The sequence below is a fragment of the Poeciliopsis prolifica genome, unplaced genomic scaffold (assembly GCF_027474105.1).
Source record: "Poeciliopsis prolifica strain line A6 unplaced genomic scaffold, Auburn_PproV2 SCAFFOLD001, whole genome shotgun sequence".
NCBI classification, from domain to species: domain Eukaryota; kingdom Metazoa; phylum Chordata; class Actinopteri; order Cyprinodontiformes; family Poeciliidae; genus Poeciliopsis; species Poeciliopsis prolifica.
In genome coordinates, this window is record NW_026562376.1 from 1,601,444 (window position 1) to 1,615,752 (window position 14,309).

The following is a 14,309-nucleotide window of genomic DNA, read 5'->3' on the forward strand; positions in this document are numbered from 1 at the left end:
AACACAAAGTTAACAGAAAAAAAAATCACCCAATTTCAATAACTATGTAAAATAAAATAAAAATGTTCTTGCTAAGTTCTTAGCAATGGAAGTAATTTTAGTGATTCTAACAAATAATAAGAAAAGTTTAGTGTGATTTAACTTCTTACTGTAAAATATCTGGTTCAACTGTAATTAATACTGTTCAGATTTCAGCTTTCAATCAAAACTAAACTTCCCTTCATAACTAACCTGTGCAGTTTGAATGTTAAACTCTTTCTAAACCTTGAAAAATTCAAGTATTTTCAAGGCTTTCAAGCACCTGTGCAAACCCTGACACAAGGACGTCATTTTATCCGTCCTACAAAGCAGCCAAACAAAACCTTTTTTCCTCATCAGAGAATAAGATGTGGGCTGAATAAAAACCCAACAATGTGTCCTCGTTGGCTCACAATTAGGCACTGAGTGATGGTGTAACCTTGGAAAGAACACTGTCGCATTAACATTCTGCGTTCAAAGTGTCAGCAGCTTGGAGTAATTAACTAACTGCTATCAGCTTCTGCAGATTGGATAATTGCTGAATTAGAATTTCCCAGTTTTATCACAAGCTTGATTAGATGTTCAATTACTCCGGTGGAGGAAGGACGAGACGTTCAGGACTGTGTTTATCTGTCTCTGACCGCAGCCTGGAACTGGGAGGATGAAATAACGGAGCAGAAGGTGAGAAAACTGAAAAAGGCCGAAAAAGGCTGAAGAGGAATGAAAGCAGAGAGCGCCGCGGCCCGAATTCATGGTGAATGACATCATGCATTCGCTTGATCTGTTGACATACGCGGGCTCAGAGAGCTGGTCACACAGCTGTGCCTGAATGTTCAGCTCTGCTGTAGACCCACTGCCCTTTGCCATCCATTACTTCCCTTTACATAACCACAGCCTTTGTTCACTGTTGCCTGGACACGGCACAGCCACAACCACCAGGCTGGAGGCTGTCAATAAAAAGACAAGAGCTGTACTTACAAGCCAGCGTTGGCCGGCTCCCAATGGCTAGCTTATAGTAGTGGAGCGCCTCGGAGAACTTGTTGCTTTCCTGCAGCAGCAAACCACTGGAGCAGACAAAGAGAAAGCAGGACGACATGTGAGACGGTTTGCAGCTCAGCGCAGGCAGCGTGCAGAGCTAAAGCTCCACATCAAGACAAAAACAGCTGATAAGAGTGGGAATCAAAGGAATCCTGGTGTTCTACATTTCCTCTTTGACTAAAACGGCATCATTAATACTCCTGTCAGCCCAACAACACGATGGGGAATAGAAGACAAGAGGGCAATTTCTCAGACAGAACAGCTGGGATCAATGCACTGTCTCCGGTTCTGCAGCCACTTTACAGAAACAATGACATCCACAAGAACTAGAGGAAAATAAACCTAAACAGCACACCAGGATGAAAATACATACTCACAGGTTATACAGCATGTCGGCCATGTTGCTGCGGTAATACAGAGCGTTTCTGTAGGCCTGCTCAGCCTCATCCATCTTCCCCTGGCTCTTCAAAAACATTTCCCAGATTGCCCCAAGCTGACAGGTCACAGAGGACAAGGTTAGTTAAATGCTCAATGACTTTGGTACAAACAGGAAGGACCTTTTGTAATAATATTAAGTTTGTTAAGCAGTTTCTTATCTCAGGTTCAACGTCTAAAACGATGCAGTTCTGCTGCAGCTGCTGATCTCATACAACAAATGGCTCTGCAGGGAAGCGCCATGTAAGAAAAACCCTGTTTTCCAGAGCCTGAGCCTGAAAGAAGAGCGCCGCAGCGCCGCTGAAGAGCCGAATGAACTGCAGCTAACAGCAGGGAGCAGAGACTGACAGGCAAGGTTCGGTTTTTACACTGAATACAGTCGAAAAGTTTATAAAAGAGCCTTGATCAGTGTAAAATAAACGCAGATTAAAACGCAATAATGCTGCATGTACTACATGGACTTTATGTGAACTCTGATTTTATTTGGCAATAAGACCTGAGCACCACAAAGTTATTATTAACAAATCACAATGTTTCACAGAATACCTGCTGTCGGTGTCGAGTTTTTGTTCTGCTGATCAATTTTATAATCCGGGAATATTATTCTGATGAAAAAACAAGTTTTTCTTTGTTTGTATTGAAGCTTCAGTGAAAACAAAAGAAAAATTCATTTAGAGAAAACTAAGTGTTGTTAATGTTTCAAAGTCAGAGGAAAGGCTAAATGAAAAGTTAGCTCTGCTGTCGGCGAATCAGCAGAAGAGCTAATATAATCATAAAGCATAGAATCATGACAAACAAGCTTTTACTACATTTATTATGTCAAATCTGTCATGGAATATTTGGATCTTTATATCACGTAAATTCTGAATGATATGAATATATTTGGTCTGCTGGATAAACTGTCACTGATCTTCATGTCAACATGAATCTCACAAAGAGACAATATAATGGTAAACAGTCATTAAATCCGTCCTGGTCTTTAGAATCTAATCAACATTTTAGTCAATAAGGAGAAGTTAAAACAAATCCAGACTGATCTGTTTCCTTCACAGCCTGCATCACTTTTTCTATTTAAGGAAGATTGTGTGGATTCCAGCAATCCAAACAGTTTGTGTGTCTGATGTTGGTTTCCCTTCAAGTCTCATATTAGCTTTGTTGAATGAAAGGCGGGACATTGCTGCTACCGTGTTGGCCTGCCAAAGCAAACAGCTGTCATGCCTCAGCTCCGCTGCAGAATCTGAAAGGGAAATTAGCAAACCCAACGTGTCCTTCTGCTGCGCCGTGAGGCCCACGCCTGCTTCACTGCTCAGCAGCTCCGCAAACTTAGCTTTGGGTTTAAATCTGCGTCTGATTAGTTTGAAGCCTTTTGAATATTTTATGGCCGGCTGGATGTGACAGACGGGGACGGGCAGGGACGCGTTCTGAGCAGAAAACGGCAGGAAAGTAGGAGAAAATACGTCATCAAGACTGACAACTCCGTTTTAACTCACTGCTGCACTGACACCATATGCAGAATTCATTTTATCCTGCTTTCACTCTGTGCATGAAGGTCTCCATCTATCTGTGGTGATCCAGAGTGAAGGAGACATTTTGAAGCAAATTCACTTTAAATTATTTAGTATTGCAGAAAACTGCTGGAGACAAAAAGACATTGAAAGCTGGAAGACGTCCTGCAGTTATTCAGGCAATAAAACGTGACGTGTTGGACGCAGAGATGTTTGCTCCACTGTGGATGCACTTAAGTTTAAACAATTAAACGATTAGGACTGCAAAGACTATTTTAGTCATTGATCATTTTGATGATTAATCTGATTTTGACAGATTTTCAATTCAACAAAGATGCAAATAAGCAACTAATTCAATTCCTTTAAAATAAGAAAATAAAGATTTTATTGCATAGATTGCAATAACACATTCTTTGATCATTTGTAGCAAAAAAAAAAATCTGCAGCTGAAAAAACACTGTTTACTAATCTGCTGACTGTATTTTGGGTTAATGATTGGATAGCAAAAGAAGCTTAATATATATATTTTTTACAGAATTTGAACAGCGTGAAGCTGAAACTGCCAGTAGAATATATTCACAGATAAAGGTTTTTCATCTTAAATGTAAAAAGTATATATTTTTGTACAGTTTTAGTTTAATTACTCTTTCAGCAGATTGTTAGAGTGTGTAAACTTCAGTTCATTACCAAATTAGTTGACGGTTATTTCAATAAACCATTAATCACAATTATTAAGTAATCATTTCAGCAGTCAGGACAGTCTTACCTTTAGCAGGATTGACATAGATCCCTGACTTGTAGAGCATCTCCTCGTTCTGCCAGTCCTGATTCCTCACCACGGTTTTCATCCCAAACAGAAGAAGCACAGCGCCGCTGCAGAGCAGCAGCACCCTCCTGCAGGACCTGCGTCGCAGCCGTACACACAGCGACCGCAGCCCCACAGCGACAAGCAGGCAGAAGCCCATGCTGGGGATGTACAGCACTCGCTCTGCTATCACAAAGCCAACATAGAAAAACAGGTTTGTAGCAGGCAGGAAGGGGAAGGCCAGAAGGCCCAGGGAGAACGCCACCACATTCTCAGTGGTCGGCAGTGAAGTCCTGTTCTCTGAGAGGTTGCTGGTTCCGTTCTGAGTGAAAATATTATTGGTGTCTGTGTGAGAATGGTTTGTGTGTTCGTGGTAACTGTGTCCATTACTGTTCCCATTCCTGCCGTTAATGTAATGGTGGCTTTTCCCATTGGTTTCCTTGGTCCTGGTTGCTGAGTGCATCCACAGGCCAAACCAAACAAGCAGAAGCAATCCCAGGTAAAAGAGAAGCGTGTGGACGTTCCTCCAGTCGGCCAGGCTCCTGATCAGAGGCAAGGCATCCATTGACCAGTCAAAACTCAACGTGTCCGGGCAGAGGAGGAGCCAGAAGTTGGCGGCAGGCAGGTGGAAAAAGGTCAGAGTTCTGGCGAGGAGCGAAGGCGAGTCAGCGGCCGGGTTGTCTGAGTTGGAGAAGTTGGGCGGCTTGTTGCCCATCCAGGAGAAGCGGCAGGCCAGCAAAACGACTCCCCACACGGCCAACAGAGACACGTTGAGCAGCAGCTGCTGGTTCTTCCTCTGCCAGACACAAAAACACAAAACCGGGTCACACACAGCAACAAACACAAAGCATGTCAGAGAGCATAGCGTGGAGATAGCTGCATTTTCCTTCAATATGTTTTAGGAATGATCTCTTCTTGTATTTGGCAGTTAAATATTGGGACAAGAGAGAAAACTGCAAAACAAGAATGGCTGAAAGTTGGACTGAATTGTTGTATCAATAGTTGTATTGATTCAAAATTATTTATGAAATGGTTTTTTTAAGTTTGTGACTGTCAGTTAATTCTATTTTTTAAACACCAGTGAAATGAGAGATGCCATTTATTTTATTTTACTTTAGTCAAAATGAGGTTTGTGTGTGAGAAGCTCCTCTGGTTGAACAGTCCAAACAGTTCAGCTCCAGTCCAGATCAGATGGTTCAGTCTTTATTAAAACCAGAACATTTATGATGAATCAATCCACCAATTGTTTCAAATAAAAGAGAACAGCAGATCTTTTCTTTACACACATCATTTTTCCTCTTAACTTCATGGCCTCTGCAGACAAAAGAAAACAAGCACAGCTGTATGAACTCCATTCATCATAACAGAGTCGATATTCAACACTTTCTGCATTGCGTGGAACTACCGAGGAAATATGTAAAGTGTTGGCTGTTCAATAACTTGTTGGCGGAGCGCTGAAAAATGACCCGACACATTTCTGCACAAGCTTGCGCTGATGTTCGGACCAGGCGACTTTCCCAAAGTGTCCAACATACAGTTTCCAATCTGCTCTGTAGTTTTAACTTTCTGAAAATAACATTCAGGTATTACATTTAGAGCTCAAGAGAAAAAAAGAAACAGGATATAAAAAGATGAACTGGAGGATAATGAATGCTGGAATTAAAATCTCCAGAGGGATCAGAACATCACGTTCTGTGATATTTAGTCATTTAGAAGATCGTTGCATTATAATATCCCAAAGATGTGATGTTTCAACCATCACAGCTTCAGGGATGAACTATTGATCGCTTTGTCATTTACAAACTGAGTGTGAGAAGAGGAGCATCATTAACCTTTGAATGCAGCTTCTGTCTGCTAATGATTGCTGCCGGCGCCGGGATCTGACGCCTGGAAGAAAACGAGTCCAGAAACAACCGGCAGTCGCCATGACAACAGCCTGAACCAACCGCCTGAACCAACCACCTGAACCAACCGCCTGAACCAACCGACTGAACCAACCGACTGAACCAACAGCCTGAACCAACAGCCTGAACCAACAGCCTGAACCAACCGCCTGAACCAACCGCCTGAACCAACCGCCTGAACCAACCGACTGAACCAACCGACTGAACCAACAGCCTGAACCAACAGCCTGAACCAACCGCCTGAACCAACAGCCTGAACCAACAGCCTGAACCAACCGCCTGAACCAACAGCCTGAACCAACCGCCTGAACCAACAGCCTGAACCAACCGCCTGAACCAACCACCTGAACCAACAGCCTGAACCAACCGCCTGAACCAACAGCCTGAACCAACAGCCTGAACCAACGCCTGAACCAACCGCCTGAACCAACCGCCTGAACCAACAGCCTGAACCAACCGCCTGAACCAACTGCCTGAACCAACCGCCTCAACCAACCACCTGAACCAACCGCCTGAACCAACAGCCTGAACCAACCGCCTGAACCAACAGCCTGAACCAACAGCCTGAACCAACAGCCTGAACCAACCACCTGTACTAACAGCCTGAACCAACCGCCTGAACCAACCGCCTGAACCAACCGCCTGAACCAACAGCCTGAACCAACCGCCTGAACCAACAGCCTGAACCAACCACCTGAACCAACCACCTGAACCAACTGCCTGAACCAACAGCCTGAACCAACAGCCTGAACCAACCGCCTTTTTATGCAACTTCTGAGCCGGAAAGATAAATCTCTGGAGCTGGAGCCCATCGTATCTATGACGGTTTATGGAAAACAGAAAAAGGTCAGGACTGAAAACGACCCAGGAAGCTGTTTTGTTGCTTAGCAACAGAAGGTCATACTTTCAGTCCAGAAAAGCATTTCACTTTGATTTATTCTCAGAAAACACTAAGAATTCAGTGGAAAATTTTAATAATCAAGATGTGAACAGAAGTGAGTAAATAAATGAACTGCTTGTTCAAAGTCAGTAAAGAAAAATCTGATTTTTGCTGAATTTCACAAGGAAACTCCAGATGTAGTCAAATATTATTTGAATGCTACAAAATAAGAAAAGAAAAAAACATATTTCTGTTCAGACAGTAAAGCAACACAATCTTAGAAACAGGAAGGATGAATTGTTGATGCCTAATTAAAATAAAACTGGAGAAACAGACAGATGTCCTGCCGCGTCAAGTTTCAAATGAAATCTAAACGGTTCGTTGGAAACCAGAGAGCCTCTGCAGCCTGCAGCTGATCGGCAGAACGCCGCGACCTCAAGCTAATCAGAGTTCACCAAAAACACTGATGGGTCGGCGTTGGACCTCCAGGTTCTGATGCAGCGACATTCAGTTCAGATTTACTGAAATTTTCAACTGGATCTCAGGAACTCTGGCAGCTCCAAACAGCAGCTTACAGGAAACCCCACTGTGGGGAATCCGGCCAGGCTGGAGAACGTTTCACTGAAACCAAGCATGAATCACATGACTGATCTCTGCTGAGTTTCTGACTCATTTCTGCAGGTCTGTTCAGCTGCTGCTGTGGCGAGAACCATGAGAGAAGACATAACCAGCATTTTTATTTGAATCAAGCGTGTTTGGCTGTTCAGGATCCACTGGTGATCCACTGGAATCCTCCAGAACATGCTCACTCCAACTTGGCTCATCGATGCACAGGGAAGTCATCCCGACTCCTCCCAGAATCACTGCCATCCTGACTGCATCCACATGTTACGTTTTGCTTTAAATTATTCTTCTGCATTTCAACATTGTGTTTTCTTTGTGCAAAAGAACATTTCTGTGAAAACATAAAACAACCCTGTGATTGCACTTCAGTCTGTAGCTGTGACCTCAGTGCTGCTGCTCAAGGCTTAAATCACCAAACGCTCCGACTTTCTAAGAAAAATAAAATGTGACAGCAAAAAATAGACTGCCTGCATTGTTCCAGGAGTGTAATGAGGCACAAACTACAGCGGAAACACAATCCCGACGTGTATTTTCTCATGAATAAATAATCTTGTGCATCCTCCAGTTAAATATCCATCAGTTCAGCCACCAGCCTGGAGCTTCAGCCCCCATTATGCATGAAAACTCAAGCCGTCCAGCTTTGTGTCTTTTGTCAATAATCCAGTTTAGCCTGAAATAAGTGGTTTAGCGCAACCCAGGGGAGGTTTGAGAACACACTTTTTTCATCTCTTCTATGCTTCCAGCACATTCAGTTCTAAACTGATACAATTTAAGCTTTATTTGGCATGCGGATGAAAAATCCTTGGAGAAATGCAAAACAGGCTAATTAAGGGAAACCCTGCTTTGAGCCCATTCCTGCCTCGTTTAGCTGCGGCTGTTTTTTCCAACAACACCTTGTTTGTTCTGAGCAAAGGTTGCAGCAAAGTATAAATTTAATTAGTTTAGAAAACATTTTAGAGAACATGCACAGTTTTTTTTAAAGATAATTGGCATTGTGCTGTGCGCCACACAGGTAGCAGGTTTCAAGAGTATCCTAAGAGCAATCCATCACACAACACATCTAACAAGCCCATCAAAGTGCAAAGCCATGTCTGGCTCACACTCCAGTGAGCACCTGAGCAGGAATCCTGAGAAAGAAACGCACGTCTGGCCCTTTCCGTCCTCTTCATCATTACTGAGATCAATTGTCTACAGAGGCTCTTTCATCAAGATCCTGCCTTCCTCTGATAGACTTGTAATGGAAGTGAAAATGAGCTCAGGGAACCAATCAAACAGCATTACCACCTTCAGATGAAGGGACACATAAACACAAAGGAAGCTCAGGTTTAGTAAGCACGCCACATTCCCCTCCACCTCTGCATAAATCTTTCTGAGGAGGTGATGGATGGATATGAAGTCTGCTTTTGTCCTTGCTCCCTAACCGCTGGAACAGCTAATCTAACCCGAACCGCAACTTCTCCATCCATCTCTCCTCCTTATCAGACACAGCTGGTGTGATCTCTGGGACAGAAAAGTACCTTTGGCTGGAAAAGCTGATTCTCAGCAAGCCGAACAAGATAAGAGTCTAATTATTAATTTCCCAACATGTGTTTCGGATTACCAGCAGCTGGACATTAAAAAAATTCCCTCATTAATAAGATTTTACAGTTTGTTCTGGATAGCACTTCTGACAAACGCCATTAGTATTCCAGTATGCCTCGTATGCGCATCGAGAAATTATCATCACCTGTAAAATAGCAGTTTGTCCAATTTTAGATGCCATAACACAGTTGAGTAGTGGAAGCACAAACTGCCCTCAGGACCTGGGAGCGTTTCATCAGCTGCACTGCTTCAGTCCAACACACCAAGATTCTGGGATGGAGAGCTATCAGGACAGAACCGGGGACGGCGAACTAAAGGTCAGCTGCTCTGACCCTGAAGCACTAATCATAGACATTCGTTCTGCTGACAGGAACATGGTATTTAGATAACGCTAAAGCGCCACACAAACATTGTTTTGAGCTAATGGTGAAGCACTATACCAATTTAGCATTTAGCTCATGCTAAAATGCTAACTTTGGTAATAATGATACCCACGTGTCAGAAAGCACACAGGATATCAGTAGATTTTAAACTGTTTACTGTAGACCTACAGCAAGGCATTCTGGGTACAGAATAACACGAGGAGCAGGATTGTTGTCATACAGGAAATTACATTCTTTTTTCATAGCAACAGTTGTAACAAAAACCTAATTTCCATATTTAACTGTCTTCAGTTTTATATAATGTAGTGGAGATGTGCCCACCTGTTTACCAGAATATTTCTCTTCTCTTCTGCTTCACAACTATTTTCCTCTGCCTGCTCCCTTCTGCAGCTGCACCCACTCACCTGTGATTAGCTCTTCTGGCTCCTTTGTCTCTTCCACTTCTCCCTCAGTATTTATGACAGCAGTAAAAGCAGTTTTTGGTTGTGATTTAGAGTATTTCTAGTCAACTGCTTTGATTTCACAGTTAAATGGGATCAACAATGTGACCTTTTTATTATGCCACAAATAAAACTTGGCCACTGGTTAAACTTCCATTCAATTAGTTTGAGCCGAATTTTGCAAGCTCAGTGTTTCATTGTGAATATGTTATGTTTTAAAGTAAATTATCTAAGTAACTCCAATATCAGTGCTGACTGTTGTCTGGTGACATTTTCCTACAAACTTCATGCAGAGAGATAAAGTTTTCTCAGAGCTTCTACATTAGCTGATGCTGCATTAAACTGGAATCAGGACCCAGACTTGATGGAATCAAATTTACCAACTGAAATTTCAGGTTCAACCAACTGGGATTCTGTTGATAACCAGAGAGCAGCAATTTTCTCCTTCATCAATGGATGACCAAGATCACAAGACCAAACATTTGAAATAATCAGATCTTTCAGAATCTACTGAAAGCACAAAGTAGAAGAAATTCCACAGACAATTATCCAAAATTCAACTCAGATATTTATAGTTGCAACAGATAAACTGCATGCATCAGTTTAGGATATGAAGCTGAGGAGTACAAGGTCAGGAGGTGAAACCTCAGAAACCTCAATGATCAGCTCAGGACCAAACGTTTAAGTCATGTGAACCAGTGAGAAACCGTCCAGTCAGTTCATCTGGCTGGTCCAAACAGCCGAGTCTGAAAGAGAAAATCACTGGAAAAGAGCCAACAGTCACCAGAGATTTATTGGAAATAAAACCAATTATTTAATTGACTGGTAAATATTATTTTTTTACTGCTGCCCTGATTCCTAAAGGCCAACAGTGGAAAAAGCAGGAGAGCCTACACCCAAATGACTAAAGCAAAAACATCTGAGAAAGAAACTTTCCGACCGAGATGTTGTAAAACACGCCAGATCATGCTGTCTTGGTCAGATTTTATTAACCATAATCACTGAACTAACGTGGGATTCATTTCTTTCAAAACCTTCACTCAACATTCCAGCTTCCCGCTTCGCTTCACTGAGCCTCTGATCCTGAAAAACTCTGTGGACGAGGCAGAGTGATGCTGTAAAAGTCCCTCTCAAAGTTTAAGCAAAGGGATCTTAACGGGGTCACCAGGGGCCTCCCTCTAATGGACTGTAAACCGTATGAAGAACAAACTTTTTTTCCTATTTTAACATTTATTCAGGCTAAGCTTTGCTGGTTGTAGGCCAGTTTGGATTTACAAACATATTTCTGTTTGGTAAAGCTAAACAATAAGAAACATCTTGCCCCATTGTCAAGATTTCACATGTTTTGCCAAATGTTTGTTCGTTCCTCCATGCAGAGATCAAAACCTGGACTTGGTCATCTTGGAGACACTGAAATGATTGGGAGATCATTTAAGCCCAAGCTTGTTTGTGAAGCGCACCAGTCCTTCCTGTAGCAAAACACAATCACATCACGATGGGGAAACATTTTCCAGCTGGCAAGCTTCTCTCTTTTTGCCTCTAAACTAAAGATGATCATTGGTTTTATCAGACCACGTCTCCAAAAATCCAGATCACTGTCCCTGACTTTGATGAGAAATAAAAATATCATGAGTCTTTTGATACTGTGGATGTAAACATCTGGTTTTTGATGCAATGTTTCTGTTTTTTTCTCTCAGTGAAGAGAAAAAAAACGAACGTCTGGTTGAATGTACAATGTTTGCTACAGGTATGCAGGATAAAAATATGAGCAGCCCATAAAAAAAAGAGAATAAAATCTCATGATCAATGGAAAATTCTCCACTTTGCCAAGTTCTCAGAGGCTAGTAAAACCTGAGCTTGAAATGTGTGTGGAAGAGCAAAACTTTTGGCAAACATGTCCAAAAGTAGAAGCTTCTGTTGTAGAGTTGACCTTCTATCTGCTGAGCAGGAGGGGGAGGAGGAAAGTTTTTCAAAGGTTTCTGCTGAGTTGCAAAGCTACAAGAATGTCAAATATAAAAGCTAATCAAGTGAAAAGCTTTAAAAATGCAAAACAGACTGTAAAGCTGTCTTCATTCGCTCCCAGTGCAAACATTGGATGAAACAGCATGCTGCCTGGACCGGAGAGTCTGAGTCCAGATTCAGTCCAGATTCAGTCAGACGGGAGGGAAACATGACGGATCTTATGGGTTTTGTGCCATGGAGGAAAAATTGAGTTTTGTTACAATTTGATTTGAGAATGTTTGAGCTGAGCGTCATCTACCAAACAATGGATGCTAAATGTGCAGAAAATACTGGCAAAGGGGAAGACGTTAGTGATGAAAGGAAAGGAGCACTAGGACAGAACCCTGAGGACACCCAGGAGGCAGGAAAGTTGAGTGTGGTTATTATTATACATGCATATGTTGTTTGTAGCTTTATTTTCTCTCTTTCTGCAGACTTCTGGACTTGTTCTCTCTAAGCTTCTTTGTTTCATTTCAAACATTTTTCCAGTCTTTTCTTTTCCATCTCCATGTTTATGACATTTGAAATAAAACCAGAGTTAATTGTTGGGCTTCATTTAAACACTCAGACAAAAAACACATGTTTTAAAAAACATACTAAGTTTGAACACTGCTTCATTCCTTATGGATGAATTTACATACCTGTAAGTTCAGGTGTGAACCTGAATTTACTACTAGTAGGTCTGATGTTCAAATGTATTTAAATTAAGGTTTTACTGCAGAAATACAAGTGGTAACAGATTCTGTACAGTTTCACGTACATTCAGGGATTACGGGGTTAAATTATTCTGAAAACCAAATCAGTCAAGCAGACAGAGCAATAAGAGCTTAATGACAATGGAAAACCAACGTTGACACAGACCCCTTGATATTTCTGGAGTTATTTATTGAGTGAAACCTCAGTAATGGTTTGAAAAATAAACCCAGTGTGTCTCGTTTCTGGCCTTTCATTTCCCCCATTTATTTTGTACTGTGAGGGTCAAGTAGACTGTTTGACCACGACTGCAAATTTACTGTGACAGGATGCTGATTCAAGCTTCAAGGCGGAGGAAGAGGAGGAGGAGGAGGAAGATGAAGCAGGTTAGTGCGGAGGGCCGGCTTTGTGGAGCCCAGGATGGAGGGGAGAAGTCAACAGTTTGTCCTGTGCATGCAGGGATTCTAGAATTACTCTGTGGAGGCGGAGAGATCCTGCTGCAGAACATGAGCAACAATGAGTCCAAGCTGGAGCTGATGGAGCATCAGAGGCAGAAATCCTCCAGCTGAACTCTGTCTTCTGTTCTCTGGTTCAGGTTACAGGGTGACCACCAGGCCTCACTGACACCACAGCATTTGTTGCTGTTTTTACTGGTGAGAGGTGAACATGACTGGATCTCTGCCAGCAGCACAAAGATGGCTGCTGGTGAGATGTGATGGCTTCCAGTGGCTGCAGAAAATCAGAACCAAGATGGAGAAGAAGTGATGCAGCCTGCAGCTCCATCGCCAAGCAACATTCATCAATACAGGAGTAAGATTATGATAAAACCTCATTATGCAGCTAAAATAAATATACAAAGTTATGGGAATTGGTCTATTATTATTACTTAATATTAGTTTATTCTCATGATATTAAAACTTGTTTTCACTTTTATTACTTTGTTCTAGTAATATTACTACTTTATTTTGGTTATTTAGGCATTATCGTCCGATGACTTTATTGAAGTTAAAAAAATGTAAAATAATAAAGATAAGGAAGGAAATAAAATCACATTGTAGGCTTTTCCAGACTGCAAAAGAAACCCTGCTAAGATTTATTTATTAATAGGAAACATAAATAATTCAATTTTCTTTTATGTTTTCACAAGTAAATGTGCTGACTGCACAGACCTTGTGTAGTCCAGCTATCTGCTGCAGCAGAGCCTGAGATCAGCTGCTTAAAAACAAGTCAGCAGATATTTTTCTTCTTATGAACATCGACAAACAAAATCCTCAGTTGTTGGATGTGAAGAGTTGCATTAAAAATCTAATGTTTACTAGAGAAGTTAGTTTTTCCAAAGTTTTAGAAATGAATCTACTGTCTTATGTTTTTTCTCTTGATAAGTTTGCTGATGCATCGAAAAACATTTAAATGTGAGAAATGTGATGAGATTTGGTGAACGAGTCTGGAGACAGAAATCTTTGAAAACATTTGTTTGGAAACTTTAATATTTTCACTAACTGCTTCAATATGTTGAGTTTAAACAGGATTTTCCTACAATATCTGTATAAAAGCACTCCACTGCTCAAAACAAAACCTCAGGCCAGGTGGAAAACTGAGAGGCCTTTGTGATGATAAGAAAATAGTTCAACCTTCCCTTCAGCTGCTGCACCAGCTAATAAAAAGATAGCATCATCATAAAAGTGATTGCAGCATCAGAAATCTTTCAGGACTCGTTGGATTGTTTTAATTCTCAGTTTTCAGTGAAGACGGTAAATCAAAGATGTTCACAGAGAAAAAAAAGCTCCAGTAAGAAAACAGGGCAGGTCAGGGAAAAAGAAAGACAGGAACAGAACGAGAGATGAAAGAAAGCTTTAATGCTGTGGGAGTATTCTGGGCACACCACCCAAGTTTCTCTAAGTCTGCAAACGCAGACTCAAATTCACACAAGGGCATAATAACTCACTTATTATGCTGCACCGGTGAGTCTGAAGATTACGGCTGAGTCTGACGGCCGAGAGAA

General features: G+C 41.7%; 1 protein-coding gene across 1 annotated transcript in view; it reads right to left on the reverse strand.

Annotated features, from left to right (window-relative positions):
- tmtc2b (transmembrane O-mannosyltransferase targeting cadherins 2b) overlaps nucleotides 1-14,309 on the reverse strand; it is an 85,512-nt gene that overhangs the window by 22,925 nt on the left and 48,278 nt on the right. The window contains 4 exon segments of the mRNA XM_055033959.1: nucleotides 997-1,082; nucleotides 1,434-1,525; nucleotides 1,527-1,549; nucleotides 3,763-4,597. Coding sequence (XP_054889934.1) covers nucleotides 997-1,082; nucleotides 1,434-1,525; nucleotides 1,527-1,549; nucleotides 3,763-4,597 — 1,036 coding nt within the window.